Source organism: Notolepis coatsorum, assembly GCF_963971535.1.
Source record: "Notolepis coatsorum genome assembly, chromosome: 1".
Taxonomy (NCBI): Eukaryota; Metazoa; Chordata; class Actinopteri; order Aulopiformes; family Paralepididae; genus Notolepis; species Notolepis coatsorum.
In genome coordinates, this window is record NC_140165.1 from 3,475,573 (window position 1) to 3,492,742 (window position 17,170).

Here is a 17,170-nt window from a genome sequence, read left to right on the forward strand (position 1 = left end):
AGAGGTCGGTCATTATCAGTCGGTCGGTCACCAACCAAGGAACGTTGACGAAAGGCCTCTCGCTAGCGGGACAAATGGCCGGAGCCTTTCATGGTATAGCCATGTCGGCTAGTAGCTAGCTTAGCTAAATGCTAACTAGCGTTAGCTAACCTAGCGAGGCGAGGCGAGTGGATGTCTTTTCAAAAGAAGGAGAAGAGAACTTGTGAGCAGATAAATCTGTTAGGCAGCAATACGCCGAAATTACACCGTGGGGCCAAGAAAGTATCCTTCCACGTTGATACTGCGTTATGGTGAGTCAACTTATGATTATATACCCGCCGTGGATCTGAGTCACCTGACCCTATCTCTCTTTCTCTCTTGGAGCCAAACTGGTCTAGCTAATACTACTAGTAGCTAACTGTGTGAGCTAACTGTTAGCCAGTTAGCTGTTTAGCGTCAGCTGAGAACGTTCGTTTGATGCTATCAGTTAGCCTTGAGAATAGCAGGCCCTTTGACAGAAGATGTAGTCGGGCCTGCACCATGACAAGGCTCTGGCCATAGCTTCTTTTTGTCCCGCCAGCGAGAGGCCTTTCGTCAACGTGGAGACCTTGCGGCCTTTCGCCCTGCGTTCATCGTGCAGGTAACTTGGATTAATGAAAATGTCATGATGACATTACCCCACTCTTCCTTCCTTCCCCTCCCGAATGTTTTGTTAATAACAATGTTTTTTTCCAGGCAAAACATATGCTACTTCACAACATTTGGAGATACGACATGTGCTGTGTGTGAATGGTCGTTTGTGTAGCTTGGGTAGCGTTGGGCCGTTGGCCAAAGCTGTGTGTCACGTGGCCTGGTGTCACAGTACCTGGCTAGCCTATTTAGCTGATGTCGGCCATTGGCTCCTTGCTGCTTTGGTTTCTCTGTTGACCCTCTTCTTGTTGGATTTAAGTGTTGATCTTTGTCCTTTTGAATCTCTCATACATGCTATAGTCTCTCTCTAACACACACACACACATGACAAACACACATGTTCTCTCTCTCTCTCTCTTTCTAACACACACAGTCTGCCTATGGCGGCCTTTCTCGATGGCTAGGCTGTGCTCAAGGATCTTCAGTCACAGTGCTCAGGTATTCTGCCACTGTGTACTCTCTGTTTAGGGCCAAATAGCATTTCAATTTCTTTCCAATGTGTCTCTCTCTCTCTCTCTCTCTGTACACTGTATATTGACTGTAGAACGGGAGCTCTCTCTCGCTCTCTCTTTTGCTATATGTTGACTGTATCATGCCCCGCCTCGGGCAGCGCTATTATTTAAGAATATGTTGACTGTATAAAAAAAAAAAAAAAAAAAAAAATATATATATATATATATATATATATATATATATATATATATATATATATAATTTTTTTTTTTTTTTTTTTACCTTGGGGGGGGGGGGGGGGGGGGGGGCTCGCGTTAAATCTCGCACAGGGCCTCGCATTTCTCCCAGGCGGCCCTGCATATAACATCACTTACACCGTACATACTACATGCAGTTAGGAGAAAACACAATTACATAGATTACAGTTCAGAGTTTATGTCCATGTCAGCAGAGGTAAGGGGGGTTGCGGGCAGGCATGCGTTCTTCATGGGACGGGGTTGCAGATAAGTACACTCGCTACTTTGGGGGGGTACTTTGGGGGGGTACTACAGGGAGTTCAGTGTCCGTATGGCAGTGGGGAAGAAGCTGTTTTTAAAGCGGGATGTTTTGGTGGTCAGGGATCTGTAGCGCCTCCCGCGGAGGGCAGCAGCTGGAAGATGTGGTGTGCTGGGTGAGTGGGGTCAGAGATGATTTTTCTGGCTCTCCTGATTGTGATTTGGCGGTGGAGTGATTCGAGAGAAGGGAGGGGGGTGCGGATTATTTTTGAGGATTTATTGATGATTCTTTGAAGTTTGTTTTTCGAGTGAGTGTCCAAATTGCTGTACCAAACAGTTATGGAGAAGGTGAGGATGCTTTGAATGATGGCCTGGTAGAAACGGAGCAGGAGATGTTTTCTGACTCTGTATTTTTTTAGCTGGCGGAGGAAGAAGAGTCTTTGATTGGCTTTTTTGTGGATGTGGTCTGTGTTGGTTTTCCATTTGAGGTTATTGCTTATGTGAGTGCCGAGAAATTTGAAGGAGTCTGTGGTGATAATGGGTTTGCCGGAGATGGATATGGGGGTTTTTGGGTTTGGCTGGCGTCTGAAGTCGATGGTGAGTTCTTGGGTTTTTGATGAGTTGAGGAGGAGGTTATTGTCTGTGCACCAGGTGATTGTGTGGTTGATTTGTGTACGGTATTCTGTTTCATTATTGTCTGTGATGAGGCCTATAAGGGTTGTGTCGTCTGCATATTTATATATTTTTACGGAGTTGTGGAGGGATATGAGCAGGTTGGTGTATAGGGAGAAAAGCCAGGGTGAAAGGACGCAGCCTTGGGGGGCTCCTGTGCTGAGATATAGAGGGTGGGATGTGATGTTATTTATTTTGACCTTCTGTTGTCTGTTGGAGAGGAAGCTATGGATCCAGTGGCAGATGCAGGGGTCAATGTTCATGTCCAGTAGTTTATTGATGAGTTTGGCTGGGATAATTGTGTTGAATGCGGAACTGAAGTCCATAACAAGGAAGTATAGGAGTTTGCTGAAAGCAGGATGAGAGAGCGTAGATTTCAGTGTGTATCATAATTGCATAGTAAGACAAACAACGAACCAAAACATTAAGGCATTCCTTTTGCAATTATTTGAACTGTCGGAAATTGAAAAGGCGGATCGTCTATTGTCACTCAGCGGCCTCGGCGACGGCAAGCCGTCCGAACTGATGAACAGGATGCTGTCCGTTTTGGGCTTGGCAGATCCCTCTTTTTTATTTAAACATGTTTTCATGCGTCAGCTCCCAGCGCCTGTGCGCACCGCTCTGGCCAGCTCTCCCGTCTCCTCCACCAAGGAGTCTTAGGCGGCGGTTACACCTTTCGTATCATCTTCGTATTGTTTTCATATGCGTATCGCCGCGACGTCGTGCGCCTCGAGTCACACTTTCGTTTTTTTTTCGTTTTTGTCACCCGAGCACACTGATGTAGTACACTGCCAAAGCAGTAGGTGGCAGTAGGTGGCAAACATGAAGGCAATTTCAACCAATCAGAACGAATGTGCCAATACACTTCCTGGAAGCTCCAGCAAAGAAAATGTCAATAAGGCAGGCGCCTATGCCGCGCCACCATCTTGCCTATTTACTCAATGCAGCAATTCTTTTTCAGCAAAGCCTAATAAAAGTGCAATAAACAAAACGGATACATTCACTGTGTGTTCTGCCTGTCATTTGTTGATGAAACAAAACTAACATCAACACAAGTGACCACCAAGAGCGGATAGTTTAGTCTAAAAAACGATCGGTAGCATTGTTAGCTGCATGCTAACGTCAATGGAGTATGCCATTATAACAATATAGCATTGTGGCTAGAAGCTAACGTTAGCTCACGTGTTCGAGATGGATTTCGATTCGCCTCGAAAGTAGACGAGAGTAGCCGAGTGAAGCCGGGGGAGGAGTTAAAAAGGCGGACACTTCCGATTTCACGAGAGCCTCTCGCCTAGTCGCGTCTATATTAATCCCAGCCGAAGAGTGCAAGAGCGCTTCCGCATTTTGCCCTGATTGGCCCCCCGGTAACGCCCTCCAAATGCGCATTTCTTTTTCCCCGCTCAGACACCGAAATGGAATACATGTATATTATCGCGACGCGGACCAGATTCACTCGCAACGCCATAACGTTATTTCCCTGTACATTGCAACGTTAACACAACGCAGCTGTCAACTGTACTTTACATATTATCCAAACGAGGACCACATAACGCCATAACACGCCATAACGTTATTTCCCTGTACATTGTAACGTTAACACAATGCAGCTGTCAACTGTACTTTACATGGAGCTAACATGAAGCTAACTACTGAGCTAACATGAGCTAACTGCTGAGCTAACATGGAGCTAACATGAAGCTAACATGAGCTAACTGCTGAGCTAACATGAGCTAACTGCTGAGCTAACTGAGCTAACTACTGAGCTAACATGCAGCTAACTGAGCTAACCATATTAAAGCCTTTGGTTCATATTAGCAACGCTGGTCGCAAGTTGCAACGCTGGTCAATCACATTAACGCTGGTCAATCACATTAATCACAGAAGCCATATTAAAGCGCTAATACGGTTGCTAATATGAACCAAAGGCTTTAATATGGCACGTTCTGGCATCTGTGATTAACAGTGATGCCACTAACGCGTTACTAAGTAACGCGTTACTGTAATCTGATTACTTTTCCCCGAAAATAGTAATCTAACGCGTTAATCTTTACAAGCCAGTAATCTGATTGCAGTTACTTGTCCAAGTGGCTGTGCGTTACTATTTCGTTACTATCTCATCATAATGCAGGCGGAATGCAGTATTTTCTTTAGTTTTCGACAGTCAAAAATACGTTTGGAGCTGTTTTCCTTGTATTGGGGAGTGACGTCACAGCACGCAACCTCACGTGTTGTACCATGCTGGTGGGCGGTGGCTATTATTGTTATTATCAGGCTGACCTAAACATAGCGAGCTAGCAGGGAGACGCTCGCGCTGGTAACACTTTCTTGCACTGGAAGTTCAGTCACTAGTCTACTTAACGTTTGTGTCAGCTAAGCCGGGTGAAAAAAACATTCACTATGCCGAGGAAACAAAATACTGTCTACCGCATCTGGAATATACAGCACAGCACGACCAAACGGATAGAAAAAAAACCAAAGCCGAAGCATCGACTTCTACAGGACTCGGAGGTGCACCAGCCAAACAGCAAAAGATGGATTTCTTTACTGGATTTAAACTTTACTACCCACACTTGAAGTGCTGATGCACTCTGAAGGACACCCTGCAGGACACGACTGCAGGCCTTCCAGATGCCATAGTGCAGGTATGTTCCACCTTTGAGTTAAACATCTTTTGCATTGCACTATTCATGAACATGGAACACCATACTGCAGTATGTAGGTTGTCAGTAGCACACAATAATAAATAATAATAATAGCATAGGAGGAGCAGTACCGTTTAATAGACTGTTTTTTAAGAGCATGAGCTTCAGATACTGGATAGACCTTCAAACATAAAGAACATTTTCTTGAAGTATAACACTCCAACCCATCAAGTGCTCCTGTGGAACGGCTTTTTAGTCTGAGAGGGTTGGTGCTCACGCCTAGAAGGAACAGACTTTCTGACAAGAGGTTTGAGAAGATTCTGTTACTGAGATATAATCACTGGTTTACTCACCCCTCTCCCCTGTTTCACTAGGAACATTAGAACCATATCTGAATAGGGCAGGCCTCAAAGGTAGGCTACATATCAGCCTACATGTGGTGTTATTGACCATTTATCTTTTGTGAAATCTATAGATCTATAGATAGGCCTACCTGCCCTATTAGTACATTTTACTCAAACTGAGTACATTTTACTCAATTGTTTTTTTGTCATTCAGCAGCAGCAGGGGGGACGACTTCGTAACCTAGTTACTTTCAAAGTAACTAAGTTACTCTGATAATCAAGTAATCAGTAAAGTAACTAAGATTACTTTTTAAAGGAGTAATCAGTAATCAGATTACTTTTACAAGTAATCTGTGGCATCACTGGTGATTAACCGTGTTGAATGGGGGTCTGAACCAAGCGAGGACCTCATGCACGGCGACTCGGCGAGCACCTGGGCGAAAGAAAAGGAAATGCGCATTGCGCACCGGCGAATGGGGAAGAATGCGGAAGCGCTCTTGCACTCTTCGGCTGGGATTAATATAGACGCCGCCTAGTCTCGCATGGCAGATACGCTTTCACGTCACCACACACACATTACACACCTGTCCAGCTCATTATAATGCGATGGCCGTGTGCAAAATTAGATCAGATTCAAATGTACAGCACACCATATACTGCTATAGTGGAATATACTATTCATATACCATAATGTATACCATCTTGTTGCGCGCTCCTGGCCGCACGCACACACAACACACTGCTGAATAATTCTGTTTTGCATCAATATATATATATGTATTGTTGTAGCCAATTTAATGATTTTCTGCCGTTACGTTATTGTATGAAGGCACCGTGTCACCATGAAAGTGTTGACCAATTAGCTGGCAGTGGGCACAGGAGGCGGGGCTCAGATGTGCTCAGGTGCAGTCTATATGTATGTGTTCACAGGTGTGCAGCGGGAGGGGAATTGGGTAATTATCACAGGGAAGCCACACTGTCTTTTTACCGTGCTCGTTTGTTTTGTTTTCAGTTATATTGAGTCACTTTTTGGGTTTACTTTGTAGCAACTATCCTGTGTTTAAAGTCCAGTTTAAACACAGAGTTTACAGTACGCTTATATTTGTCCACACTGCAAGTAAGAATAAAAACTCTCAAAAGTACTCAAGGAGAAGACATCTTTTTATTATCAACAAGCATCACGCGTTGGAAAGAGCTTCACCCAGTATTCCCTCACTGGCATCTTTTCTTGTTAGGTTGCCCTTACATGTATACTGTGTATATTGAGGCAAAACAGAATTATATATACAGTATTGAGGCAAAACAGACGACGCATGTGTGTGTGTGTGTGTGTGTGTCTGACAGCTTGAAGTTTATCATGATGATATGATGATAACGCATAACATAATAAAGTTTTCAATCAATCAATCAATCAAACGTCTCATAACTCCCTGGCTGTCACGTTTGATTGATTGATTGAAAAGTTTATTAACAGATTGCAGAATGGGTACAGTACAGTACAGTTCAATACATACAATTGTTAAGGGGATGCAGACCAGAGAAAGACTTTCGTCTTGTTTACATCAGGGTCCCCCATTTTCAATTCATCATAAACATATATGACATACATGACATACAGATAGACAGTACTGCTACATCTATACATTTATGACATATCAGATTTGCAAATACAGTACTGTTTGTGATACAAAAAGTGTCCAGAAAAAGAGTGTATATACATTTGACGTAGAAACTGTACATTGGAGGAGGTTGGGTGGGTGGGGTGGGGTTGGTGGGTGGGTGGGGGCTGTACATTGGAGGGGGGGGGGGGGGGGGTTGGGGTAGGGGGGGGGACACACTGTACACTGTACATTGGAATACTGACAAAGCCATACTTGGTAATTTACTGTACAACTGGGTTAAGACATTTGTAGGGGCCAGTTTCGAATTGCAGTCTCCCGTAGGTGTTCTTTGAGAGTGTTTTTGAAGGTGGGTAGTGATTCACATTCCTTTACAGCTTTGGGTAGGGCGTTCCACATTGATGTGGCATAATTGCGAAACGTGTTTAGTCCCTTGTTTGAGCCGAATCTGGATTTAACATGATTTGTGGAGCTCCCTCTGGTGTTGTGATCGTGGTATTCACTGACCTTTGGGAAGTATTTTGACATGTACATGGGTACCTTGGTCGTGTATCTTGTAGACCAGGCCCATTGCAAGTTGCTGTACTCTGTCATCTACTCTAAGCCATCCTAGGTTGTCAAGGTGGGCCGGGGTGAGGTGGGTTCTAGGAGTCAGGTCAAGCAGTAGTCTGACTAGCTTGTTTTGAGATGTTTGTAATTTGTTTTTTAGTGCCTTTGAGGTGCTTTGGTACCATGAGGTGCAAGCATAGTCGTAGTACCCCTGAATGGTAAAGGATTTGCACTACAACTCGTACACCTACTGTGAATTGTACCTAAACTGCACCTCGTCCATTTATGCCTTGCACTATATAGTATTGTATATTAGTACACTGCACAGTATTGTATATTGTATGGTAACTACGTCTACGAACATTGTACATATGTCTAAACTGAACACTGTGACCTCTTTTTTTACTTCTAATTTTTACTATGTTTTTATTTCATACTTATCTTGTCATGCACAGTCTCTGGAGCGCAACAGTAAGAAGCATTTTGTACAAAAGTATTCTGTACTTCTGTATGACAACTATTAAAGAAACTTGAAACTTGAAACTTGAAACTTGAATGAGTGCTCCTGCCAGAGTCTTCAGGGTATTCTTGTTTACCAACGTAGCTGGTGACTGACAACTTTTCTGAGCCAATAGGCGCTTTGCGCGACCGTAGCAAGTCGCTTCCCAGCTAACCTCGTTCCCAGCTTTATCTCGAGAACTTCCCAGCCAACAGGCATCCCAATCATGGACTGGTTGCCCTCCTCCCCTCCAGGAGGCGCTATAGGAACCTCCGCTTCAAGTCAAGCAGACTCAGGAACAGCTTTTTTCCCCCTCAGCTGTCAGCCTGTCATCTCTCTGAACTCTGTTCCACGATGACAGCCCCCCCCCCCATCCATACCATATAAACTCTCAACTCCATTGCCTTCAGCTCTGTTACCCCTACTGTTGCATTTGACAATATGCTCTTAATTAAACTAGCTGCTTATGGTTTTAATAATTTGTCTCTTAACTGGATGAGGAGCTATTTATCAAACAGAACACAAACTGTTTACTTTAGTTTTTTTTTTGACAGTACAGTGTGTGGGGTCCAACAAACTAGATTCTTGTACCGGATCTCCTCTCTGGTAAACAAGAATACCCTGAAGACTCTAACAGGAGCACTCATTCAGGGGTACTACGACTATGCTTGCACCTCATCATGGTACCAAAGCACCTCAAAGGCGCTAAAAACAAAATTACAAACATCACAAAGCAAACTGGTCAGACTACTGCTTGACCTTACTCCTAGAACCCACCTCACCCCTGCCCACTTGGACAACCTAGGATGGCTTAGAGTAGACGACAGAGTACAGCAACTTGCAATGGGCCTGGTCTACAAGATACACTACACCACTAAGGTACCCATGTACATGTCAAAATACTTCCCAAAGGTCAGTGAATACCACGACCACAACACCAGAGGGAGCTCCACAAATCATGTTAAACCCAGATTTGGCTCAAACAAGGGACTAAACACGTTTCGCAATTATGCCACATCAATGTGGAACGCCCTACCCACAGCTGTAAAGGAATGTGAATCACTACCCACTTTCAAAACCACTCTCAAGGAGCACCTACGGGAGACTGCAATTCGAAACTGGCCACCGTAAATGTCCTAACCCAACCCCCTCCAATGTACAGTTCCCCCCCCCCCCCACTCCACCCACCCAACCACCTCCAATGTACAGTTCCCCCCACCCCACCTACCCAACCACCTCCAATGTACAGTTTCTTCCTCCTCAAATACTCTCTTTTTAGACTGTTTTTGTATCACAAACAGTAGGCTACTCTATTTGTAGATCTGGTATGTCATAAATGTCTAGATGTAACAGTACTGTCTATCTGTATGTCATGTATGTCATATATGTTATGATGAATTGAAAATGGGGGACCCTGATGTAAACAAGACGAATGTCTTTCTCTGGTCTGCATCCCCGATTCCCCTTAACAATTGTGTGTATTGAGCCGTACTGTATTGTAAACATTCTGCAATCTGTTAATAAAATGTTCAATCAATCAATCAAGTCCCACAGGGAAGTTGTTTAGGCCCGTTGCTCTACTCTATTTTTACTGGGATCATCCCTATGTTCCCCGGGTCCTATGTTCCCCGGGTTCTATGTTCCCCGCTTTGATTGATTAATAGATTGAACATTTTATAAATTTTTATTATTTTATTAATTATTAATGGCCGCCTTGTTTCGAACGGTTAAGCTTAGGCCCTCGTTCGAACTGGTTAAGGTTAGAGTTTGGAATCAGGGCTCGTGGTCTAAAATGTTCAATCTATCAATCAATCAAAGCGGGGAACATAGGACCCGGGGAACATAGACATGCTCCCTTTTTACTAATGATATGCCACTTGTCCTCAGTAAAGGCTAGTGTAGCTATGTTTGCTGATGATTCTACTGTGTATGTCATCAAACTTGCAATGGGCCTGGTCTACAAGATACACTACACGACCAAGGTACCCATGTACATGTCAAAATACTTTCCAAAGGTCAGTGAATACCACGATCACAACACCAGAGGGAGCTCCACAAATCATGTAAAACCCAGATTCGGCTCAAACAAGGGACTAAACACGTTTAGCAATTATGCCACAACAATGTGGAACGCCCTACCCAAAGCTGTAAAGGAATGTGAATCACTACCCACCTTCAAAAACACTCTCAAAGAACACCTACGGGAGACTGCAATTCAAAACTGGCCCCTACAAATGTCCTAACCCAGTTGTACAATAAAGACCAAGCATGGCTTTGTCAGTATTCCAATGTACAGCCCCACCCAACCCCACCCCACCTACCCAACCTCCTCCAATGTACAGTTTCCATGTCAAATGTATGTCAGTATTCCAATGTACAGTGTGTCCCCCCCTACCCAACCCCCCCCCCCCCCCCCCCCCCCCCCCTCATCCAATGTACAGCCCCACCCCACCTACCCAACCTCCCCCAATGCACAGTTTCTATGTCAAATGTATATACTCTTCTTCTGGATTTTTTTAGTATCACAAACAGTACTGTATTTGAAAATCTGGTATGTCATAAATGTATAGATGTAGCAGTACTGTCTATCTGTATGTCATGTGTGTCATATGATGAATTGAAAATGGGGGACCCTGATGGAAACAAGACGAAAGTCTTTCTCAGGTCTGCATCCTCTTAACAATTGTATGTATTGAGCTGTACTGTACTGTACCCATTCTGCAATATGTTAATAAACTTTTCAATCAATCAATCAATCAATCAATCAATCAAACAATATGGATGAGCTAAATGTGCAATTGCAAAAGGATCCGGACCTAATTCTGGAATGGGTCATAAAAAACGAATAGATTCGGAATATAGGAGGGTATGTTGTTGTGTATGTCATAAATGTCACTATGAATTGAAAATGGGGGACCCTGATGTAAACAAGACGAAAGTCTTTCTCTGGTCTGCATCCCCTTAACAATTGTGTGTATTGAGCCGTACTGTATTGTACCCATTCTGCAATCTGTTAAATAAAGTTTTCATTCATTCATTCATTCATTCATTCATTCATTCATTCATTCATTCATTCATTCATTCATTCATTCATTCACCCACGGTTCAACAAAGTACAAACGCGCCGCCTGTCTGCCAGGGCGAGGTACTGACTTAAGGCCACCAGGTGGCGCCAGACACCACGTTTTAAGAGCAGGGCGACTCCTATGAAAACGACGTGTTGCATGTCGTGTGTAGAGAGAGTTTGGTAAACACACAGTCAGTCAGTCAGTGATATATCCACCAAACCCACAAGCCAGCATGGCCTGTCGATAGATAGATTAGAGACGCTAGTATGAGGCAAGAAGATACTCAAGTTTTCTGTCTCGCTTTCACTTTTGTGGACACACACACATACGCGCACACACACGCTGACACGCACACAACACAATCCCTTTAAAAGCTCCCAGTGAAGATAGATGACGAGCGCACAGGAGAAGATGATGACTTCCATAATAACAACAACGTTGCTGCTCGGACTGTACCTCCTCTTAGCTGCACACTCACGTAAGTCTATATTGATGTAGTTTGTATCCTGGCTTACTATAGCCTACTCTATACACTATGAATAGAAAATGGGGGACCCTGATGTAAACAAGACAAACGTCTTTCTCTGGTCTGCATCCCCTTATTAACAATTGTGTGTATTGAGCCGTACTGTATTGTACCCATTCTGCAATCTGTTAAATAAAGTTTTCATTCATTCATTCATTCATTCACTCACCCTTTCACTGCCACACGACAGAAGAAGGTTAACCCTTCTTTACTAGTATCACACAACCGACGGTCGCCGTTAACCTGCTGTTGTTTAGCAGTGAAAGGGTTAACAGTTTTGGTAGTGGTGCGGCAGTGAAAGGGTTAACCTGCTGTTGTTGTGTGGCAGACTGGCAGTGAAAGGGTTCACCGTTTTGGTGGTGGTGCAGCAGTGAAAGGGTTAACCTGCTGTTGTGTGGCAGACTGGCAGTGAAAGTGTTCACCGTTTTGGTAGTGTGGCAGTGAAAGGGTTTTAACCGTTTTGGTGGTGGTGCGGCAGTGAAAGGGTTAATAACCTGCTGTTGTGTGGCAGACTGGCAGTGAAAGGGTTCACCGTTTTGGTGGTGTGGCAGTGAAAGGGTTTTAAGGACGTGGAGTTTATTTGTTGTACATGTAATATTGATAGTTTGTGTGTATCCTGCCCGACTATATGATCTGTTGGACGTGGTCGTGTGTATTTGTGTTGTAGTGATGATACAAAACACCTGATCGTCTTTCTCGTTACGATCTGCGACGAATGACAAGAAAGACGACCATTCATTAAAACCATCTGCTTTGAAGGTATCTTTCGTGCAGTTTTTTTTTTTTTTTTTTTTTTTTTTTTATAAATGACCGCACCCAGTTCCCATTTATTCCAATGTTATGTGACTGAACCAACACACTGTGCTGCCGGTAGAGGAGTAGGCAGAACCACTGGATCTAAATCTCACTTTCTCACTCTCTTTACGATGGACTTTGATTGATTGCAAACTTTATTTAACAGATTGCAGAATGGGTACAATACAGTACGGCTCAATACACACAATTGTTAATAAGGGGATGCAGAGCAGAGAAAGATGTTTGTCTTGTTTACATCAGGGTCCCCCATTTTCAATTCATCATAACATACATGACATACAGATGGACAGTACTGCTACATCTATACATTTATGATGACATACCAGATCTACAAATACAGTACTGTTTGTGATACAAAAATAGTCTAAAAAAGAGAGTATATACTTGGAAGTCCCTGCCAGACTAGGACTGGAAGTTCTAAGTTTTGCTGTAGACGGCCAGGCTAATGTAGGCTGTAGGGTCGCCTATACTCTATAACTCTATACTCTATACTCTATACTCTATAACTCTATACTCTATACTCTATAACTCTATACTCTATAACTCTATACCCTATACTCTATAACTCTATAGCACACTTATTCTGTTTTGATGAAGGCTGTGGGTTGACCTAGTAACCTCTATTGCAGGATGCTTTTATCCAAAGCACTTGGGAATCGAACCCCTAACCCTGGCAGTGTTAGTGCCTTGCTCTGCCCATTGAGCTGCAGGGAATGGAACCCCTAACCTTGGCAGTGTTAATGCCGCCAGCCTTGCTCTGCCCATTGACCTACACAGGGAATGGATCAGTGCAACACGCCAACACCCAAGGCTAGATCCACAAAGAATGGATTATTGCACGGAGCAAGTTGCACCCTTACTTACAATTCATTATGAATTGAAAATGGGGGACCCTGATGTAAACAAGACGAAAGTCTTTCTCTGGTCTGCATCCCCTTAACAGTTGTGTGTATTGAGCCGTACTGTATTGTACCCATTCTGCAATCTGTTAATAAAACTTTCATTCAATCAATCAATCTGCACGATAGATACCCGATGTTGAATGGGCCATAGTAATGTCGATATAGCTATAATATTTAAAAAGTTATAGCCCTGCAAAGAAGGTGAGCGACTCCTAGGCGTACAGTGCTGGCAGTGAGCGCTATAAGATGGTCAAACTGCGTGGCAGACAATGTGAACCCTTTCACTGCCACACTACCGTATGGTTAACCCTTTCACTGCGATAATACAGAAGGTTAACACACTACCAAATGGTTAACCCTTTCACTGCGATAATACAGAAGGTTAACACACTACCAAATGGTTAACCCTTTCACTGCGACAATACAGAAGGTTAACCCTTTCACTGCGATAATACAGAAGGTTAACCCTTTCACTGCCACACTACCAAATGGTTAACTCTTTCCACTACCACACTACAGAAGGTGAACCCTTTACTATCACACTAGGGTTAAGACCTCAGGAGCCACTGGGTGATGTCACAAGTGCGTTTCTCTGGCGGTCTCTTCCCCCCCCCCCCCCCCCCCGTCTGATGCATTCCATTCCATTATCTCTGGTTTTACCAATATTCAGGCTGCGTCTTCGCCTCATCAGCGTTGTGGTTCCTGGGGGCCTTTCAGAGGTCAAAGGTCGTGTGGAACGTCACGTCAGGAGGAGACCTCTTGTGAAACCTTGGATTGGAGGCCGCTATGAAAGCGTGTCGAGAGGAGGATCTGGGCACTTTGGTGTTCAGCTCAGAGGAGAGAATTAAGGCCGAGAACACTTATTGATTTTTTTTGTACATTTCTTAAATTATGTTTTTATATACTTTTTTTTTTTTTTTATACTTTTTTTCTTAAAAAAGAAAAATATATAGTATTTAACGTTAGTTTGTGACGTGTGTGTTAATGATGATGAAGTAACGAGGCATCGTATAGTTGGTTTTCTCCATAACCTCCATAAGCCCTAGCCATATTTTCAGAAAATTCACCTAAAATTAGGGATGTCCGATATTATCGGCCGATATTGGCATTAAAATGGGATATCGGAAAATATCGGTATCGGTTTTCAAATATATATATATTTTTTTACATTTCTATAACCTTTATTTACCCAGGCAAGCAAGTAAGAACAAATTCTGATGTTTTGGGGGTGGGGGGGGGGCCCTGCATATATCAGTATCGGTTGATATCGGTATCGGAAATTAAGAGTTGGACAATATTGGTATATCGGTATCGGTAAAAAAGCCAATATCGAGCATCCCTACCTAAAATACATTACCTAAGTAAATGGAAGATTGCTCCACTTCTACAATCCCATTTGCATGTTCTTGGTATCTAGGGACATCTATGGATGGATCTCAGGGAATGTATTCCCAGTAGTGATGCACGATATATCGGCCGCCGATATTTAATATTGGCCGATATGGCAGTTTTTTTACACATCGGTATCGGTTCGATATCAAGATGGGGCTGATATGGGCCGATATTATATATATTTTTTTATTTTAAATTTTTTTTAACTTGTTTTGGCCTTAATTAGTTTCAAAATATCAGTCATTACTGAAAATAAGTTACAAAAGTACAAAAAAAAAATGCGTTTTGGAATATAGCTCTTTATTTGATTATCATAAAAAAGTGTTTTCTATACAGAGATATCGACATCGGTAAATATCGGTATCGGCCAGAACAGCAATATTGTTATTGGTATCGGCCACAATTTTCACATCGGTCGATCACTAATTCCCAGTGTCAGAAATATTGTGTCTGTTACTAGGCTTGAGTAAATTGTAATGAACCAAAGGAGAATATAAATTATTTTGTTTTCATCTTTGACGGTGAATAACACCATGTTAACATTGACCAGACGTGAAAAATTGCTACTGAGCTCATTCAGCACCTTCTTCTTCAATATAGAATATCAGGCCTATAAATTACCTTACACATCTATGGATTGCGCCAAATCTCTTTCCAATGGCGAGTTCAATCTGGATTTAGTACCACCAGGCGCCCCTGACAGTGCAGCAAAAACCCTTAATGAAATCTACTGTAAGTACAGTTATTTCTTTATAATGTAAATAGCTCCGCCATCTTTCATCGGCTAGATTTTTCTAGATGTTCACAGAAAGAAACTAACTACGTTCTACGACCCGTGAGATATGATCCCGAAAATAACGCTAAGAAAAAGAAAGTTCACGCTGGAAGTAAGATGATTGACAGGGGCTGGCGTGAGCTGCGAAGTGTAGTTTTATGAAATTCGAAAGCCCATCGAAAGCCCTGGGTCTCCTCGTTCATAGGACTACACACACCTTTAACAGCTTGCTTTACTTCCGTCTAATTCATCCGGTTTCTGTCGGGATGCGCCGAGATTTCTACAAACTCGTATGTATTCATATAACACTTAAAATCATTGGTAAATAAACGTAGTGCTGAAAATGTATACACTTTGACTGCTGTTTTTATATGGTTAGGGTCTTTACCCCTGTGACCCCCGTTTCCATCAGGGGAGTCGATGTGGACATGGTTGAGGATTACAAATACCTTGGTATTTGTACCATCGACAACAAACTGAACGGGTCAAAATACGCAGAGGCACTCTACAAGAAGGGCCAGAGCTGACTCTACTTCCTCAGAAGGAATGTTCTATGAGTCGGTGGTGGCGGGCGCCTTCTTGTACTCTGTGATCTGCTGGGGCAGCGGACTGAGAGCGGGGGATGGAAACAGGCTGGAAAAGCTGGTCAGGAAGGCCAGTAGCGTGGTTGGGGTGGAGCTGGACTCTCTAGCGATGGTGGCGGAGAGGAGGAGCCTTGCTAAGCTCCAGGCCATCAGGGAAAACCCCTCCCACCCACTATACACAGACTTGGCTGATAGGAGGAGCATGTTCAGTGCCAGGCTCACACTCCCTAAATGCAGCACTGAACGGCACAGGAAGTCCTTCATTCCGACAGCCATCAGACTCTACACTGCATCACTGTGCCTCACTGCATCACTGAGCACAGAGTGACAGTTATCATCTTCCTGGACTCTTACTTTTAAAACAACACTGTTCAATATTACACTTACTGTACACTTACTGTAGACTTCTGTATATTTTTACTGTATATTTTATTCTTAGGCCATTTGTTTTGTTATTCTTATTCGTGACTTTGTTCTGTCTAAATGTTTAATGTGAGCGATTTGTAGTGTCAAATTTCCCTCGGGATAATTAAAGTATTTCTATTCTATTTCTATTCTATTTACTCTTGGCTATACATTTGAGAAAAAAACTATTGATCTATTTATGGCGTGAAATTATTGTCTGCCCGGTACCGGACCGCTCTGGGTTTAAGGGATTAAATATGTTATTTTACATTTAGGGTGAACTGGCCCTTTTTAAGTCGGCGGAATTGGTATCTGCAGTGTATAAGTATTAAGGATTAATTCCTAATCGCTGTGACTGAGCTGTCAACATACTGAATTGGTATCTGCAGTGTATAAGTATTAAGGATTAATTCCTAATCGCTGTGACTGAGCTGTCAACATACTGAATTGGTATCTGCAGTGTATAACTATGATGGATTCATTTTGGTATCTGCAGTGTACAAGTATTATGGATTAATTCCTAATCGCTGTGACTGAGCTGTCTTTTTGTCTTTGCAGAAGAGGTGCATTATCAGAGAATAGGATCCAGCCTCACTGTGACCCCTGACCTCACTTCAGTGACCCCTCCTATCTCTTCTCTCCTCTGGAAACACGGGTCCAACAAGGTCGTAGATTGGACCAATCAAGACTACGGCCAATTTAAAGGTACGGAGGAGGACTGTCAGTGAGTGAGTGAGTGAGTGAGTGAGTGAGTGAGTGAA

At 43.1% G+C, this 17,170-nt stretch overlaps 1 protein-coding gene across 1 annotated transcript in view; it reads left to right on the top strand.

Annotated features, from left to right (window-relative positions):
• Window positions 1-11,279: 11,279 nt before the first annotated feature.
• Window positions 11,280-17,170, top strand: part of LOC311241290 (uncharacterized protein) — a gene marked incomplete at its 3' end in the record, with an annotated part of 59,677 nt that continues 53,786 nt past the window's right edge. Inside the window, exons 1-2 of the mRNA XM_084330062.1 lie at window positions 11,280-11,487; window positions 16,968-17,114. Coding sequence (XP_084186188.1) covers window positions 11,400-11,487; window positions 16,968-17,114 — 235 coding nt within the window. The 5' untranslated portion in view covers window positions 11,280-11,399. The remainder of the gene's footprint in view (window positions 11,488-16,967; window positions 17,115-17,170) is intronic.